Consider the following 19311-nt stretch of genomic DNA (forward strand, 5'->3'; position numbering starts at 1 on the left):
TGCCGCAATGTGAACCTTAAGGGAGGAACATGCAAGGCCAGAGCATTTGAGATCTAGAAGATAGTCCAAAATGCAATGAATAAGGACCAAGTAGGAGTCCAATTGTGCAGTATAACACCATGAACAGAATTGCCGCCATTTCTGCAGGTAAGTATTGCGTGTATTGGATCTTCTACTATGTAATAGGACCTGTTTGACTGTTAGGGAACAACTCATCTCTGTTTTTTGGAACCAATTAGGTACCATGCCATCAGAGCGAAGTGGTTGAGCTGAGGGTGTATCAGGCGTCCGTGGTTCTGCGTAAGCAAGTTGCGGTGTCTGGGAAGATGGCACGGAGGATGGACTGATATGCGAAACAGGTAAGGGAACCACATCTGTCGTGGCCAGTAGGGGGCTACTAGTATCACTCTGGCTCCTTCCATTGCTATCTTTTCCAGAACTTTGGGAATGAGAGGAGTAGGTGGAAAGGTATATAGAAGGTGTTGGCTCCAGTTGCATAGGAGTGCATCTCCCATTGACTTTGGTCCAATATCCGTTCGTGAGCAGTATTGAGGGCACTTCGAGTTGCGGTGTGTAGCAAAGAGATCTATGGATAGATATCCCCAGCGGTGGAAAAGGGGGTGAGGCACATCTGGGTGCAATGCCCATTTGTGATTTGTTGAGAAGTGCCTGCTGAGGGCATCGGCTGTGACATTCTGATCACCAGGGAGATACGCTGTGATAACCGTAACTCTGTGTTGGTTGCAGCAGTTCCATAATCGCATTGCCTCCATGCAAAGGGATTGGGATCAAGCCCCACCCTGATTGTTTATGTAGTATACCGTTGTCATGTTGTCGGTAAATACACAAATGACAAGACCACATATTAGGGGAAGGAAGCATTTTCAGGCGTTGAAGACTGCTCTCCACTCAAGCCGGTTGATATGTTGCAAGGACTCCTGAATGGACCAGCAATCTTGGATTTGTTGGTCTTGTAGATGTGTGCCCCATCCTAGCAGTGACATGTTGGTGATAATCTGCATGGTTGGTTGAGGTCAGTGAAAGGGTATGACATCCATCAAGTTGTTGGGGATGGACCACCATGCCAATGATTTTCTTACATGACAAGGTACCATGACCCTCCTGTGGATGTCGTGACTGTTTGGTACATATATCGAGGCAATACAATGTTGAAGGCATCTGAAGTGCAACCTTGCATGTGCTACAATATATGTTGTAGACACCATGTGCCCCATGAGTTGTAGACAGGTAAGTATGGGGGTTCTGAGGCTGATGGAGAGAACCTGTATCAGGTCCTGGATAGTTTGGAATCTGTTTGTTGGTAAGTATGCGCGAGCCATGGTGTAGTCGAGGCATGTACCTATGAACTCTATGGATTGCTGAGGTGTCATTGATGACTTTGTGAGGTTGATTATAAGACCAAGCGCTTCGAATATGGTTCTTGTTATGCTGGTAGCCTGAAGTGCTTCATCGAAAGAAGGTGCTCTGATCAGGCAATCGTCGAGGTAGGGGAATATAATAATTCCTGCATGCTGTAAGTAAGCTGTTACTACCGCCATTGTTTTCAAGAAAACCCTGGGGGCTGATGGTAGACCAAAAGGCAGGATTTTGTACTGGAAATGCTCTGAAATGACTTGAAAACATAGAAAGCGTCTGTGAGCTGGATGAATGGTTACATGAAAATAGGCGTCCTGGAGGTCGAGGGACATAAACCAATCTCCGCTGTGAAATGCTGGAATGATAGTCACCAGGGTCACCATCTTGAAATGTTGTTTGCGAATGTACCATTTTAAGTGTCAAAGGTCTAGGATTGGCCTCCAACCTCCTGATTTTTTCTGGGTCAAAAAATAGTGGGAATAAAAATCCTTGCCCTTGAGCTCATCCGGTACCTTTTCCACCGCTCTGATAGCGCATGAAGAGTCACCTCCTGTTTCAAGAGAGACGTATGAGATGGGTCCCTGAAGAGGAAAAGGAAGGGAGGGGCAGGAAGAGGAAGTAACATAAAGGGGATGGTGTAGCACCATCGCAATTAGTTGTAGGACACATCGGTCAGTGGTAATCAAGGCCACTCATTGGTGGAATGGTCTCAGGCGATGGTGAAAAAGTGCGTTTGTGGCATGATGATGAGTGGTCAGTGGAATGGTCTGTAGTCCCTCGACCGAGGCATCAAACCTGTTGCAGGGCCGGACTGAGGGGTGGGCGAGCCAGGCAGCTGCCCAGGGTGCCAACCAATGGGGGGGGGCGTCTGATGACATCTGTAAGGAGCGCATGGCGTCCCTTATAGCTGCCATCACGTACTGCGTGCCCGGCCCCCCCCCCAATCCCACGGCGCCAGCCAGCAGCGCCCTTCCCCCTACGGCCGCAGTGCCCTGCACGGCCAGGCGCTGTGCACCAGCAGCTGTGGCCACGCCAGGCTGAGCAGTACATTAACAAATAGGGAGGAACTAGTTGAGAACTTGAAAGTGGAAGACAGTATAGGGGACAGTGATCATGAAATAATAGAGTTCATGATCTTAAGGAAAGGTAGAAGGGAGACCAGCACAATTGAGGTAATGGATTTCAGGAAGGCAGATTTTGATAAGCTCAGAGAACTTGTAGGTAAGGTCCCATGGGAAGCAAGACTGAAGGGAAAAACAACTGAGGAGAATTGGAAGTATTTCAAAGGGACGTTGTTAAGGGCCCAAAAGCAAACAATTCCGCTGTGTAGGAAAGACAGAAAATATGGCAAAAGACCAGCTTGGCTTAACAAGGAGATCTTGCATGATCTCAAAATAAAAAAGGAGTCATATAAAAAATGGAAACTAGGACAACTAACAAAGGATGAATATAAGCAAGCAACACGGGAATGCAGGGGCAAGATTAGAAAGGCAAAGGCACAAAATGAGATCAAACTAGCTACAGGCATAAAGGGAAACAAGAAGACCTTTTATAAATACATTAAAAGCAAGAGGAAGACCAAGGACAGGGTAGGCCCACTGCTTAGTGAGGAGGGAGAAGCAGTAACAGGAAACTTGGAAATGGCGGAGATGCTCAATGACTTCTTTGTTTCGGTCTTCACCGAGAAGTCTGGAAGAGTGCCTAACGTAGTGAATACAAGCAGAGAGAGGGTAAGTTTAGAAGATAGGATACACAAAGAACAAGTTAAAAATCACTTAGGAAAGTTAGATGTCAGCAAGTCACCAGGTCCTGATGAAATGCATCCCAGGATACTCAAGGAGCTGATAGAGGAGGTATCTGAGCCTTTAGCTATGATCTTTGAAAAATCATGGCAGACAGGGGAGATTCCAGAAGACTGGAAAAGGGCAAATATTGTACCCATCTATAAAAAGGGGAATAAGAACAACCCAGGAAACTACAGATCGGTCAGTTTAACGTCTGTCCCAGGGAAGATAATGGAGCAGGTAATTAAGGAAATCATATGCAAACACTTGGAAGGTAATAAAGTGATAGGGAATAGCCAGCATGGGTTTATGAAGAACAAGTCATGCCAAACTAATCTGATAGCTTTCTTTGATAAGATAACGAGCCTTGTGGATAAGGGAGAAGCGGTGGATGTCATATACCTAGACTTTAGTAAGGCATTTGATACGGTCTCGCATGATATTCTTATTGATAAAACTAGGCAAATATAACTTAGATAGGGCCACGATAAGGTGGGTGCATAATTGGCTGGATAACCGTAGTCAGAGAGTTGTTGTTAACGGTTCTAAATCCTGCTGGAAAGGGATAACAAGTGGAGTTCCTCAAGGGTCTGTTTTGGGACCCGTACTGTTCAATATCTTCATCAATGATGTAGATATTGGGATAGAGAGTACGCTTATTAAGTTTGCAGATGATACCAAACTGGGTGGGGTTGCAACTTCTTTGGAGGATAGGGACATAATTCAAAATGACCTTAGAAAGTTAGAGAAATGGTCAGAGGTAAACAGGATGAGGTTTAATAAAGAGAAATGCAAAGTGCTCCACTTAGGAAGGAACAATCAGTTCCATACATACAAGATGGGAAGCGACTGTCTAGGAAGGAGCATGGCGGAAAGGGATCTAGGGGTCATAGTGGACCACAAGTTGAATATGAGTCAACAGTGTGATGCTGTTGCAAAAAAAGCAAATATGATTCTAGGTTGTATCAACAGGTGTGTTGTAAGCAAAACTCGTGAAGTCATTCTGCCGCTCTACTCTGCACTAGTTAGGCCTCAGCTGGAGTACTGTGTCCAGTTCTGGGCGCCACATTTCAAGAAAGATGTGGAGAAATTGGAAAGGGTACAGAGAAGAGCGACAAGAATGATTAAAGGTTTAGAGAACATGACCTATGAAGCCAGGCTTCATGAACTGGGCTTGTTTAGTTTGGAAAAAAGAAGATTAAGGGGGGACATGATAGCGGTTTTCAAATATCTAAAAGGGTGTCACAAGGAGGAAGGCGAAAATTTGTTCCTCTTGGTTTCTGAGGACAGGACAAGGAGTAATGGGCTTAAAGTGCAGCAGGGGAGGTTTAGATTGGACATTAGGAAAAAATTCCTAACTGTCAGGGTGGTCAAATATTGGAATAAATTGCCAAGGGAGGTGGTGGAATCTCCCTCTCTGGAGATATTTAAGAACAGGTTAGATAGACATCTGTCAGGGATGGTGTAGACGGAGCTTGATCCTGCCTTGAGGGCGGGGGGCTGGACTCGATGACCTCTTGAGGTCCCTTCCAGTCCTATTATTCTATGATTCTATGCGCAATGCATCCTGGGGGTGGGCCTCGGGCTGTGTGCCAGCGGCTGGGCTGGGCAGCACATGCACTGTGCGCACCGGGGGCGGGTCCGCACATTCGCCAAGCGCTCTGGGGGCGGGCCCGTGCTCCCATGGGGAGGCGGGCCCCGGGCTGCGTGCCAGCGGCCGGGCCAGGCAGCACATGTGCCGTGCACACCGGGGCGGGCCCATGCATGTGCTGTGTGTCCCATGGGCAGGCCCCCCGCTCTCCCCGCCCCCTTCCTTGGGGGCTGAGCAGCCCAGTCCTAGACGTTCCCCATACAAGGAACTGCTAGAAGAATGGGCAGCCCAGCTCCAGACTCCCCCAGCAAGGAGGTGCCACCTCCCCAACCTCTAAGCCCCCCATCCTATGCTCCCCCTTGCCCTGAATCCTGCACCCCCTGTGCTCCTGCACATCCTATGCTCCCCCTGGCCTGAGCACTCCCCCCTTACCTATCACCCCCTCCCCTGATTACTGTACCACAGGGTCATGCACTTTATTAATTATCTCTTGGTTTAGTATTTTTTCTTGTATAACAATTTAAATGAGTATATATATGTATGTGTGTGTGTGTTAATAACTGGTGGGTACCACAGTGGCACACATCCGAATAAGCGCACATGATGTCAATGTGGATGCTCAAGACAAAACTCACTCCACTCATGGATGGGAAACCTTAGAGGGAACACTGCCCACAATGGCTGCGTCTAGACTGGCAAGTTTTTCCGCAAAAATGGCTGCTTTTGTGGAAAAACTTGCCAGCTGTCTACACTGGCCGCTTGAATTTGTGCAAGAACACTGACGATCTAATGTAAGAGTGTCAGTGTTCTTCCGCAAATACTATGCTGCTCCCATTTGGGAGGACCAGTGTAGACAGCTAAAAACCATTTTGCGCAAAAAATCCCCAATGGCAAAAATGGTAATCGGGGCTTTCTTGCGCAAAACCGTGTCTAGATTGGCACGGCCGCTTTTCCGCAAAAAGTACTTTTTTTCCGCAAAAAGTACTAGATGCTCTTTTCCGCAAATGCTTTTAATGGAAAAACTTTTCCGTTAAAAGCATTTGCTGAAAATCATGCCAGTCTAGACGTAGCCATTGAGTGTTAATTTTGATAAGGCAGCATTCATAAAAAACATAAGATATCAGAGTAATAGAACACTCAAAAGAGAAATGACCTCTCAGGTTTCACAGTCTGTATGCAGTGCTCAGGAGTCTAGAAAGTCAAGAAGGCTCTGGCTTTTTTTGGTGGGGAGAGACATTAAAACACAGAAGTGGAGGTTAGTAATATCAGGACATATGCTGTTGGTTTCATTTTTTGCAATGATGTGTGACACCTTAGGCAGATCACTCAATTTCTCTGTGACTCAGTTTCACTATCTATATAGCCACAAATTCTCTTTTAAGTCTAGTAAGGACCACTACGATGATCTAGTCTAACTTCCTAGATAACAAAGGCCTTAGGACTGATCTTAATTCATTCCTGCTTCAAATAATAGCTGTAGTTGAACTGAAGGGTCTGTGAGAAAAAAATCCAGTCTTATTCAAAGATTGCCAGTGATAGAGAATCCACCCCAACCATGGGTAATTAATTACTCTCGTTGTTTAAAATATGCACCTTATTTTTAATTTAGCTACCCACAAACCATTGAATCTTGTATCTGTTTGTCTGGTAGCAGGAAGAGTCTGTTATCTAATTTGTCCACCAGATATATAAGAGTAACTTGATTACAGTCTAAACAGTCTGATAAAAATTTGGGCATAATTCTGAAGCCTCACACCATTCCTGTGAGGGAATTCTCTCATGCTTTGAGGTCTTCAAACAGAAGTTAAAGGGAGGTGCAAAATATTCTAACCCTTACATTCTTTCAGGGGAAAAATAGTTAGAGACAAAATTTTTATTTAAAGAAAACACAAGATCCACACACATCTTTATGCTTCTATTTGCACTTATACATTTTAAATCAAATGCAGTTATGAGTGCAAATATTGTGTATGAAAGTCTGTGTGCATATTTTAATGTAGTTCGAAGTCTCAACAATTTAGAATCATCTTTAGTATTTCTCCTCCTCTCACACATTTAGACATTATTTTTTCCATGGCATAGAACAGACTTCTTTAGTTAGCTTCATGGTACATGTCTAAGAATTAACACTGAGAGCAAATAGATGGTGCCATTTGTCTGCTCTGGGAAAATGCATGGTTTGACTTCTGAATAGAATATGCACCAGGGAAATCATAGAGTGCTACATACAACTTGCAATATTTTGTCAACTACTTAGTTTATTCTAATTACTACTCAAATTACTTTTACACTAGCACCTAGGCTTTTATGTCTTACATTATGTATGAGAATCCAGATAGGCTTACAGCTTTAATTATTCCACACAAGAGACAAAATCAGTCATTAAGAATTCAATGTATCATTTACATAATACAAATCCCTTTCTTCCAATGAGTTTTTGGAGAACAATGACAATGCTCTGCTGTTCTGACTACTTGGCATCTTAAATAACACATTCACCAGTGTGCTATAAGTTGCAACAATTATGAAAATGAGTTTTATCACATGAACTTTTGACTGGGATCCATTTCAGTGTTATCCTGTTTCTCTCACTGCATCTAGAATATCATTGTTTGAAAGCTCAAGGTGCTTGGTAAAGGTCTTTCGCTTGCCCTAGGTATGCCTTGTAAACTTTTAACTATTCTGCAAAGGACATCTTCATGATGGATATAAAGTCTGCAGAGCTAAAAGAGTAAAAAATCAGTAAAAGAATTTTGTCTATAAATCAAGCACATACAGTAGTAATAAAAACCACATAAGCAGTAGATGTGCTGAGCAGTTTTACAAAGTCAACTGGCTGACTTTCACAACACTTCAATAAGTCTGTTTAAAATTTATGATTTGTAAAGGCAGTTATGCAATAATCACACCTGTTGTGCTAGGTATTGCATAGACAAGTGACAAAGAAAACAGACCCTGTCCCTAAAATCTTAAAATCTAGATGTCAAAACAGGATGCAACAAGTGGACAAGACAGATAAAAGAGATATGGATGAGCGGGAGAATGAAATAACAGAATGAGCAGTGTTGAATAAAGAGAAATCACATTTCCATTGTTTAGCTGTATTAGGGTAGGGCTCCAAAAGAGGATCAGCCCTCCTCCCGCTTACATGTAGTAGATCTTTACACTGTGCAAATACAGGGGAAGATGTGCAATTAAGAAGAAAGAAGAAAACAGTGTCAAAGGCAGCAGAAAGTTCAAGGAGAATGAAAGGGAAGAGGGGCCCAATACTTAGCCAGGAAAAAGTCATAGAAATAATGGTGAGCACAGTTTTGATGTCATGAAAATAATACCAGCAGGGATCCAGGCAGGAATTAGCTGTAAGGAAATCAAGATAGCTCTGTTTTTAACAAATGCATAGAATTTAGAAGGGAAAAAGGAGATGCAACAGCAGTTAGAGGCAGGTGGGTGTTAGGACATAAACATGAAAAGATGCCAGAAGAAAAGGATGAGGCAAAATGACAGAGTGAAAGAGGGAGACAGATAGCAGCAGCTTAGCAGAGATGGTCTCAGGGGAATTGTCAAATATTCACATTTAGAGAAATAAATATCACATAGCAAGTTGGTCATATTACAGGTCATACATAAAATGTAGCCATTGGAATTTTATTATCTTTACTACAGAGATGTATCCCACAAGGATCACTGATTCTAGGATACAATGCTTATTGAGCCAACCCAAGACTATAAACTGTTTTAATCAAGAAAGAGCACAGCATACTTGTCCAGCACTCTTTCACAGGGCGCACTTCATTTTACAGATATGGGCAGTTGCAACTGTTCAGTTCAATACATGTTAGACTCAGCCCTTACCTTCTGGCAAGTTGCTAATATGACCCTTACCTGAGCAAAATTTGATTCCATCAGATCAGGGGTATCCATTCTGAGAAGACAACTTGTATCACTGCAATCTCTCAAATTATTGTTTGTTTTGACAGAATTAAATATACAAAAACATAAAATAAATCTCTCAGTAATAAAGTACCATTAAGGCAAACTAGCTAAAACATTCCTTCATACATCAAAATACACTCTAATATCTTCAATTAAATTGCTTTGCCAATAATCAGTAAGCTCATGAAAAACACCATAAGAAAAAAAATCCACATGAAGAATCTGTCCATCACTTTTGCTACCTTTTTCCACTCATTTCCTTTAGCACGATTTGCTTTGTGGTCTCTAATGCAATTAGAAATATACTCAATATTCTTTATCAGTACTTTATAACAGGAGCAGCAGTTAACAGCATCCTTGGTGTTTTCACATTGAATTCCATTACTGTTATTTAAATGCCTATCCAGCTTCTTCTTAAGATCACTGTCACTGTTTTTGGAAAGTTGACTGCTCACCGACTCAGGTCCATCCTGCTTTTTTTGATACTTACAGTCCTTTCTTAATTTATGGTTTTGTGCTTTTACTCTTTGTGGACTTATACAATTTTCACCCACATCATAAACAAAAAAGATCTTTGACATGTAGTCCAAAATAACCACCCTTGCCCATTGTGGAACAGGTTGGGCTTCTGCTCCGCAGTGATGGATATTCATTATAATGATGGTTAGTGCAGTGGATGCTGTGATCATTGTCATAGTTGCTATGTAATATTTGCCTGTAATGTAAAATAGGGAAATTTATATTTCTATTAAAAGTACTATTTGAGTTATAATCATCCACTGCAGAAAGGAAAAAAATCCCACAACATCAAGCTAAATGTTCCTGAGTAGTTGTCAGAATTCTGGAGTTCACCCTAATCCTCTATAGTTCTGCTTGCATTGTGGTGTGCCACTTAAAATAGTTTAAGTCCATTCAAACAAACAAAATCTCCCACTGATCATGACCCAAATCATTTTCAAAATAACCATCTCCAATTATCAAGGTAAAATTCATACTCTCAAGTGTCCCAGTTTCAAAAAGCTATCAAAAAGATGTTAAAGTCTTTTTAAAAAAATGTTCACAGGGAATTTCACATATTTTTAGGCTCCCTAAAAAATCTGCATCAACATTTACACACTTCACATTTGTTACACCACTTCCCAGTACCTAAATTAATTTTGAAAAAAACCACATGACCTATTCTGCAAGTGATTACTTTACATTGTCATAAGTGTTGATTTTTACCATAGAAACAATGAAGATCACATTTTTCATCTTGGAGTTTCCAGATGTATGAGAGGCTGGAAATGTCTACAGGTTGGCAGAACTATTGGGGAGAAAATGGGAGCCTGAAAGCTGAGCTGTGCAGGAGAAGAGGCATATACACACTTCTCTACTTTTCCCCCCACAGATCAGCTATGACTCACTGAAGGAAGGGAACAGGAGTCCTGGTCCTACGCTGCAGAACAAGTTGTACTATAAGTGTACTCAGCTCCTTGCAGAGCCTAACAGGCCACCTAGGAACTTGTTGATAGATGAGTGCTTCACCCTGGGATAACAGGTTATGTTGCACATGGGAAGCAATGAACTTGCACCATAAGGAAAGTCTTCTACAGCTAACCTGCTCTGGTTTGCATTAAAAGGGCTATCCATCATGTGAGCCAGAGAAGACAGTGCTTCACCCAGCCTTCTCCTTCTGTATAACAGGTCTGCTCTTCAGCTTCCCCAGCTGATCTCTTCTGTAAATTGTTCCCAAATCCTCACATAAAGTCTGCCTGTAGAATAAATCCCCCCGAGCCTGACCCTACCTTGGAGTTGGGGCAGTTTGTGGGACTTAAGTGAGGATCGGAATCTGGAAGGGAACTAAACCAGTTCTTTTTATGCCCCTGGGGACAAGAGAAAGTGTCATCGCACCCTCAATATGCTTCTCCAGTCTCCCGGCCATAGCAAAAGTTCAACAGCTCAGCTGTGCATGAACAGACATAGGGAGCCCCAATGTTTGTCTGGCTTCTCTCCCTGATGGAACTGCTGTGGTCTGCAGCACCATGTCTTGTGATACCAGGAGTCATCATCAAACCATAGTAGAGCTAAGAGATGAAGAAGGTACGGAGGACTTAGCGCTCACCCCTTCCCTATCACAGTGTCAGAGCCTCACTTCCACAAACTCCCTTTTGCTTCTAACACATAACCCACAATGTTCTCATCCAGCTTCTCAAGATATCACATTTCCACCAAATGAATCACTACACCAAAACCTGGAACACCCTGTGTGACATCTCAGACAATTACTGAACCATTATAGTTTGAGAGTCTGCGAAGATTACATCTTGAAGTTTGACCTGCAGTTTTCTTTCATTAACACTGCAACCCAGGGACCTCTCTCTGGGTATGTCTACACTACCCTCCTAATTCGAATTAGGAGGGTAATGTAAGCATACCGCAATTGCAAATGAAGCCCGGGATTTGAATTTCCTGGGCTTCATTTGCATAAACGGGGCGCCGCCATTTTTAAATCCCCGCTCGTTCGAACCCTGTGCAGCACGGCTACACGGGGCACGAACTAGGTAGTTTGAACTAGGCTTCCTAGTTTGAACTACCATTACTCCTCATGGAATGAGGAGTAACAGTAGTTCGAACTAGGAAACCTAGTTCGAACTACTTAGTTCGTGCCCCGTGTAGCCGCGCTGCACGGGGTTCGAACGAGCGGGAATTTAAAAATGGCGGCGCCCTGCTTATGCAAATGAAGCCCGGGAAATTCAAATCCCGGGCTTCATTTGCAATTGCGGTATGCCTACATTACCCCGCTAGTTCGAACTAGCGGGGTAGTGTAGACATACCCTCTTTTATTATCAGCTGATCCCCATGCAACACAAAATCTTGTCATAGAACCTCATTATAGTTGTACAGCTTCCATATACATTTGATGAATTACACTAGGTTTTAGAAACTTTGCATCACAAAATTTATCTTTACATACCACTAACAGAATCTGGAGTCTCCTTGACATTAAAAAACTACTACTTATTAGCCTTGATAAAAATGTGAAATACCCACCTATTAAGGGCACATTTTCAGAAGGAGGCATGCTCTCTGCAACCATTAGCTGAAATACAGTTAGAGCAAGCAGAATTGTAACACCAAGTGACACTTTCTCTCCAGAGTCTGCAGGAAGGTAGAATCCAAGTGGCGCCAGAAAAGAGATCAAAACACAAGGGAGCAGCAGGTTAAATATATAGAAAGAAGACCTCCTTTTCAAGATCAGTGTGAACGTAATATCTGGATATGGCTCAGAGCAGCAACCATATGTGATTACATTCTTAACAGCTGGCATACCATGAATTTCCCACTCTACATCTTCTATAAAGTCAGATAGATCTCCACTGTCCAAAGCATTGAATAGGTCTACCTGATTACCATTGTAGGTCCAGGAACCAAAGGTAAGGTTACACTGCTGATGATCAAAGGGAAAATAAGAAACATCAACCACACATGAACTCTTTGTTATTGCTGGTGCATCCCAAGTAATTTTTCCATCATGTCTCAGTACTACATTTGTGTTCACTGGTTCTGAAAAGTCATCATCCGCCCTAAATGATAAATTGAAACACAAAATATGTCAGAAAAATCAGATTAACACGTCTGAATTCACATCACTTAATATTGTAATGAACTGGTGGCTGTTGTGTATGGACATCATAATGACTTTTTTAGGACAGACTCAGTTGTGTGTAATGTCCCAATATTGCTAACATATAACTGAAATTCTCCTTAGCTCAAGCAGTAAGAGCCTCTTCTTTTTTGAAGCAGTGAATATGAGTGCTATTCCTAATGCAATTATAAATTTCAGTGTGCAGCACTGATGACAAACTTCAAATCTTAGATGATTATGAATTTATTACAATATTTAGGCTGCCACAAAAATGTTAAGAAGATGATTTTACTGCTAATGAGAGTCACATCAGAGTTCATAGGTGTCTCAGACCTAGGTCTGGTCCTGCTACTACTCCATAAGGAGCCCCTGAGCCCTTTACAACATGTGCACCACAGATTGTGTCTTTTGGGCTACATCTACACTGCAGGCTTCTTGCGCAAGAACTGTTTTGTGCTGCGCAAAAGGTCTTGTGCAAGAGCACGTCCACACTGCCATGTGCTTTTGCTCAAGCGATGTGCTTTTGCGCAAGAGCGTCCATGGCGATGTGGATGCTCTCTTGCGCAAGAAAGCTCTGATGGCAATTTTAGCCCATAGGGGTTTCTTGCGCAAGAAACCCCTGTTGCCCATCCACACTGCCTTCTTGCGCAAGAGGGTTTATTCCTCGTGGGGAGAGGAATACCACTTATGCAAGAAGCCCTCTTTTCTGATGCTTTACTGTAAATTTACATGGGCAAGAACACGCGTGCCGTATAGTTGCTCCCCAAGTTTTTGCGCAAGAACAGTTATTCTTGCGCAAAAAGCCTGGAGTGTAGACATAACCATGGAGTGTAAACATTTGGGGCTACATTCTATAAGTGGAGTGTCTGATTATATGATCATTGCCATGCTGAAAGCCTAAATACTGTATCACTGTGCTAGTAAAACTGATAGTTTTAGCTTTATTATCGATCCTAACAAATAAACTAGCTCAAATAATAGTAAGTAATTCGATGTTGGAAAAAAATTGAGAAAAAAGGTCCTTAATGTGAATTAATCTAATTTTCACTTTGTGGTGTCCCTTTCTAGTAGGTGATATTGCAAACCAAAGCTGATCAGTAATGTCCCTTTAATGTAAACTAGATCAAAACTGTTTTAAACAGATTTTGAAAGATTGTTTCCTCCTTATAAAACACTTCAACTTTTTTTTTTCTAAAGAAGCAACAAAGTATCCTTTTTCCACATAATGAGTCAATCATCTGGAAACTCCCCAGTGCTTAATTTACAATTAAAGAAATGCTGGGACTCAAGCAATTTTTTTTAACTCTCATAACTGAAGCAGCAAACCCACAGGTGCCAGGACTACGAACTGCCAAGCCTAGAAGCAAATTAAGCACTCCCTGGGCACAGCACAACAGAATGGGCAAAAAGGCATCAACTATTTAATTTGGGTTTCTAATTCAGCTGTGACTGAAGCATAGATTTTGTGCATATGTAGCTCTGTTATGGACAAAGAAAGTTTTTGATATGACCTCCAAACTGCCATGCCAAAATTTCAAGATAAATCACTTTCTCTATACAGCCTCTTAACTTTGTGCATAGACCAATTATGAATTGGGGCATGGAGACCTACTACTATAGCATCATATTAACACAGAAATTGCCATACCAGATCACAGCAATAGTCTGTCTAGTCCAGTATCTTTATGGGCCAGATCCAAACACTCCAAAGAAAGGTGCAATGAACTGGAAATGGATGGTTATGGGTTAACTTACCCATAGGGAAATTTCTTTATATATAAAGGAAAATTAAAGCTAATTATGTGATGGTGCTAAGAACTGCCCCTCTAATTGCACTTACTTATTATACAGCACAATGTCTGGTCTCCATACCAGGTTGCTAGGAATCCGGATAGAATCCAACCCATCATATTTATTCTTGTCCCACTTGAGATATGTATCATACCAACTTTGTCGAATCCATAAATACACAGTCAAAATTTGGTTTTTTTCATCCTGTAAGGAATTACTATATAAACATTTCTAATCCATGTCTCAAAGAAACCCCACTTAATTTCAGGGAGCGTTCATTTTATAAACATAATGTGTTTCTTCTAAGATTTACTATACTGTAAGAATTCTATAATACCTGTTCAGAGGCCTGTTCATATGACAATTCCAATTGATTTATCTGAAAACCATGCATGGTCAGACCTTAGTTTGGTACATACACATGTTAATGTTTACACTTATTTTAAATCAACTGTATTTTACAAACTATTGAGGATTTTTCTTCTCTCTCTGCAGATACCTTCTCAATTGCCTTCAAAATTTTCAAACCAAATCAGTTTTCCAAACAAGAATTATATGGAGGCTAAAAATAAAACTTTTTAATGGAAGACGGATACAACATAAACTGTGAAGAGCTACTACTTCTGCAAAACAGTATGTAAACTATTGAGGAAAAAACACCCAGGTTGGTTGTTGTTTTTTTTGTTTTTGTTTTTTGCATCAGTGCAATGGGACAAAACCAATTATTCAAACCTGAAAAAAAAAATTAGTATCTAATTGCTATTACAAAAGAAGTCTAACAGGTTAACCATTTTTAGTTAGTTCACTATGAAAAACAGGTCATAGTGTTTTAAACTAATGAGTACACATTATGAATACTTTTGAGAAATTTGTATTATATTTATCACTTTATGGATGAAAATGCAAACTGTTTTTATGTCTCCAAGTGAACTAAGTTTTAAATTCTGAAACCCATACAGGTCTAAAAGTTTGCAAATTATTGGTTTAAGAGTTTGCACATCTCTAAAATATGGAACTGTCTTGTTACTCACCATATCTTTAATTTGGGACAGTGTGATCTGAAGGGTAACATTCAGTGCTTTATCTGTATCTTCCACTGGTCTCAGAGCATTTGAATAGCCTCCAAACAGTTCACTGAACAGCATTTGAGCATATTTTCCTTGTGCTGATTCCACACCTGCATCAAATTGTATATTAAATATATCACATTAATTATTGTGCAATATCAGAAAGCTATTTGGAAAGCTCCAACCAAAATTTGTTATAATACATACTGCCATCCAGATGGTCATATACACATACTACTATATCATATTTCTGGCCCATGGGGAGGAGAAAGGATTGTGCAGGCCTCCTGCTGGCACACCCCCGGTTGTCCCAGGATCAAAGGGGGAGGGTTAGATTCCCAAGTGCCTTTTTAAAAATGAGTTAGGCATTGCAATGCTCAGTGCAGCAATGCCTAAATAAGTTTTAAATTCCAGACCATAGTGATTTGCTTAAACAGTCATTCAAATGCTGAGCTAAGACTAGAAACCAGGTCTGACTTCCAGCCCTTTTCTCTAGCTAGTGGCTTGTACTGTCTTCCTACATATAAATATTGCTCTGAGAGATAACTGAATACTACCTATGTAATTTACTCCTCTCTTATTGCATTCGTGTTTGAATAAATAATTTGATGAATTTTGTCCATTATATGGCCAATGTATAGTGCTCATTGAGTAATCAGTGAATATATTAATTAGATCATTTCATCAATGATTTTTGCAATCTATTCCAAAGATTACAGCATATGTGAAAAAAAATTGTTATTCATCATGCTCTACAGATAATCCACAGAAATATTTTCTTTAAAATCATAGGTTTACAGATTTCTTTATGTTCTGAAGTTTCTCTATGTTGTACTGCATTATCTTTATAGATGGAGTTATAGATTTCAAAAAGGAAAGTACAAGGATGTTAACATTTGTCTGACCTAAGTAAATTCCTATCTAGGCAAGAATGCACCAAGTATCTCAGACTACTTGACCCTTCTGCCATTTAGCTGTTCAATTATTAGTACTGCAATACCGGACTAACTACATTTCAAATACCAGTTTCACTGGAAAGAAGAGAAATCAAAGCTAATGAAACTATTTAAATAGCATCACATGCAAAAGTATGTTGTCAGAAAACATTTCTACAGTGATTATTCTGCAAATAATAAAATAACTTGAAACAGTTAAGAGGATCAATTGCTGCCAAAACTGCATTTTTGTACCCTGAGAACCGTGAAGTCAGTGCATGCACAAGGAATAATCAATCAAGTGTATAAAGTGTGCCTCTGGATGCACACTGGTATAGGGAAGTGCTCTCACCTTGAAGCATTGTTGCTGTGAAAACCAACCAAAGGGACAAGCAGTAAAGTGGTATACTATTTCTCTTCATTGTGAACCCTGAAGTAACCACTTCTCCAGGAACACAAAAATTGTTTTCACCTTCCAAAGCTGGGACAAATTAGTTGTGCAACAGCTGCACAAAAGCAATGCGGTGCTGCTGGTAAGAGCTCTTCTCAGCAGCAGCACGTCTCCTGTGTCCTCAGCTGGGCTCTAGCGCACACTACACTCTGCCCTGGTAACCTGAGAGCTGCCCACTCTGCTTCTCAGTGAGAAACCAGAATGATGGATATATCAAGATGAAACACTTCACAAAAGGCTCATTCTTTCCATAGTGTTACTGTTTTTTTTTCTTACTATTAATGCATCAATCGAGATTCAGTATATGAAGACTATTCCATTTACACTTCCTCATTGAGAGCCAAATGTTGTCATCTTTATGTGAGCAGTAGCTCAGTCTATGTAGTCCCATTAAAAGCACTGAAAATTCTGAGTAGTGACTTACTCTGCAACACGAGTAATGGTGGCAGAATCTGGCCCCATAAGTATAGAATTCTTCCAGAACAGCACAGTCCGAGTTTAACAGAGGCCTTAGTGACATGAAACTTTACAAAAAGAAGATAGCCTTTGGTGTTTGTTGCTTAGATGACTGCGAGGTAAGTCTCACACAGGCATGGGAACCTGAGATTTAAAATAGTACAACAGTTTGAGCAAGATTGTTTATTCTTACTCTTTCAGTAAGAGTGACCTGCAACAGATGCCCATTGTTACTCATTTGTTTATATTTCGCATATGTTAGTTAAAGAAATTCACTGTTTTCTTTGTGATCAAACTATAGTTCAAGCACTAAGATTCAGTGATGGGCACTAGATATTCACTACTCTCACTAATTTACACTCACCAGTTCTTTCTGGTGAAAGCAAACTAATATGTCAAAACAAAAATACTTTCCTTGTTATGACAGAGGGTGCCCCTTAGTACATTGTGGAAATGAGTAAACTGTCAGACTTGTGGAAAGATTGAGTTCTGCCTATATAACATGCAAGGGTTTTATGCACTTCCAGTAAATGAAACATCACATCTCTAGTAATTAAGTGTGGTTTAGGGTAGAAGGAAGGGAGTACAATTTCTTTTATATAGAAGTCCGAACACACTTTAGGAATGAAAGAAGGATGCGGACACAACATTACGTTGTCTCTATTAAAAATGGTATATGGTGGAACTGCCAGTAAGGCTGCTAGGTCGCTCACTCTGCAAGCAGAAGTGATTGCTAACAGAAAGACTACCTTCAGTGTCATCATCAATGGGGCTCAAAGAGGGCATGGTTTAGAGTGTCCAGCACCATTTCCAAGTTCCACGATGGTGGTGGTAATCTGCATGGTGGGTATAAGTTGGAAAGACCTTTTATAAATCTTTTTGCACACCCCGTAACAAGGACTGAGAACCTTTCTATTGGTTGATGGAAAGCCGTAATGTCTGTCAGTAGGGAATAATTCCAGAAACACTGGGTGCAGGTGAAAACAAGCAGAGGATTTATTGAACACACAGTGCTGGTGGAGTGCCAACTAGGTATTAGCCCGGAGACCACTAACTTAACCAAAACATACATTAGATTATATAGGTAGCAGATGGACGGAGGGGAAGTGATTTGATAGGTCTAGTGGCGGAAATGAGATATGCACATAAGCCAATGAACTACAAAAGTTACACAGTATCTCCACCCCTTGCCAATTAAACACGTTATCACTAATACAGGTAGTTATTCCTAACAAGCTAAATGAGCCGTCATAAACAGGATGGAAGCCCCAAAATGGACATGGTGATGTTAATTTGTTTTGCTGAAATTGTGATGTCTACTGTGAGATGACTCCTTCCTTGTGTTGGCACAGTCCTTGGGATCCAAGCTGATTCATCTGAAATTACAGGAGACAGTGAGAAAACCGTGCATCCTGGCTGGTACCGGCCAGGCCTTATCAGAGAGAGGCCCCTTTGGAATGCAGTTGCCAGGACGACCAGGGTCAAGTTAACTGCTGTCTGTGTGCTTCCCCAGGCCTGGCCTAATGATTTAGGATTTGAGTTGTTAGTTCTCAGCAAGATACCATGGACTGCCTCAGTTTACCCTACACTGACAAATGTACATTTAAGGATGTAAGGGCCAATCCAGCATCCTTGAGGAACAAGATGCAGTCTAACATTTTGTGTAAGGGTACTGTGCTTGAGTCCAAATTTTTGTTGGAACACCAGAAAAGGAATCTGGAAGTAAGTGGAATGGGCAGATCGCTTTCTGCTGTGTAAAAGAACCTCTTTTACTTAGTGTGAATATTGTAGTTCCACCTGATAGAACCAACAATGAGTCATGCTGTCAGGCACAGAACATGTGGTTGTGGGTAGAGTAAGGTTCCGCTGTTCTGAGTTAAGAGGTCATGATGAATCACAAGATGATAAGGAGACATCAGATACAGATACGGGAACCATATCTGTCATGCCCAAAACAGTGCTATGAGAATAATTGTTGCCTCGTTTCTGGTAATCTTCTCTAGCACTTTGGGAATGAGCAGAGTAGGAGGGAATGCATATAAGAGGGGGCCTTTCCAATTGAGAAGAAAAGTGTCCCCTGGAGATCTCGGTTCAATGCTGGCTCTGGAACAGTAATGTCAACATTTCTTGTTTTTGTAGGATGCAAACAGGTCTATTTTCAGAAGACCCCATCACCAAAAGATGGATTGAAGAACCGGAGGATGTAGCTCCCATTCGTGGTCCGGGGCAAAATATCTGCTGAGGGTGTCTGCTCTTATGTTCTTGATGCCCAGTAAGCATGAAGCTAGCAGGATGATT

General features: G+C 41.2%; 1 protein-coding gene across 1 annotated transcript; it reads right to left on the bottom strand.

Annotated features, from left to right (window-relative positions):
- Nucleotides 1-6957: 6957 nt before the first annotated feature.
- CHRNA9 (cholinergic receptor nicotinic alpha 9 subunit) lies at nucleotides 6958-16528 on the bottom strand. Its single transcript, XM_006129494.4, has 5 exons — nucleotides 16459-16528; nucleotides 15136-15281; nucleotides 14154-14308; nucleotides 11719-12251; nucleotides 6958-9400 (listed from the first exon to the last, which is right to left on the bottom strand). The coding sequence occupies exons 1-5, from the start codon at nucleotides 16526-16528 to the stop codon at nucleotides 8838-8840; spliced, it is 1467 nt and encodes a 488-aa protein (XP_006129556.1). The 3' UTR covers nucleotides 6958-8837.
- Nucleotides 16529-19311: the final 2783 nt, after the last annotated feature.

The sequence above is a fragment of the Pelodiscus sinensis genome, chromosome 5, assembly GCF_049634645.1.
Source record: "Pelodiscus sinensis isolate JC-2024 chromosome 5, ASM4963464v1, whole genome shotgun sequence".
NCBI lineage: Eukaryota > Metazoa > Chordata > Testudines > Trionychidae > Pelodiscus > Pelodiscus sinensis.

What these genes read in the sequence shown, in the direction of transcription:
- CHRNA9 (XM_006129494.4), bottom strand. Translation starts at nt 16,528, where the DNA reads ATGAAGAGAAATAGTATACCACTTTACTGCTTGTCCCTTTGGTTGGTT. An exon ending in GACATTGTGCTGTATAATAA is followed by an intron (nt 12,252 to 14,153) that starts GTAAGTGCAATT and finishes TTTATCATTTAG; the next exon opens with GGCGGATGATGACTTTTCAG. An exon ending in TGAAAATGTGCCCTTAATAG is followed by an intron (nt 9,401 to 11,718) that starts GTGGGTATTTCA and finishes TTTACATTACAG; the next exon opens with GCAAATATTACATAGCAACT.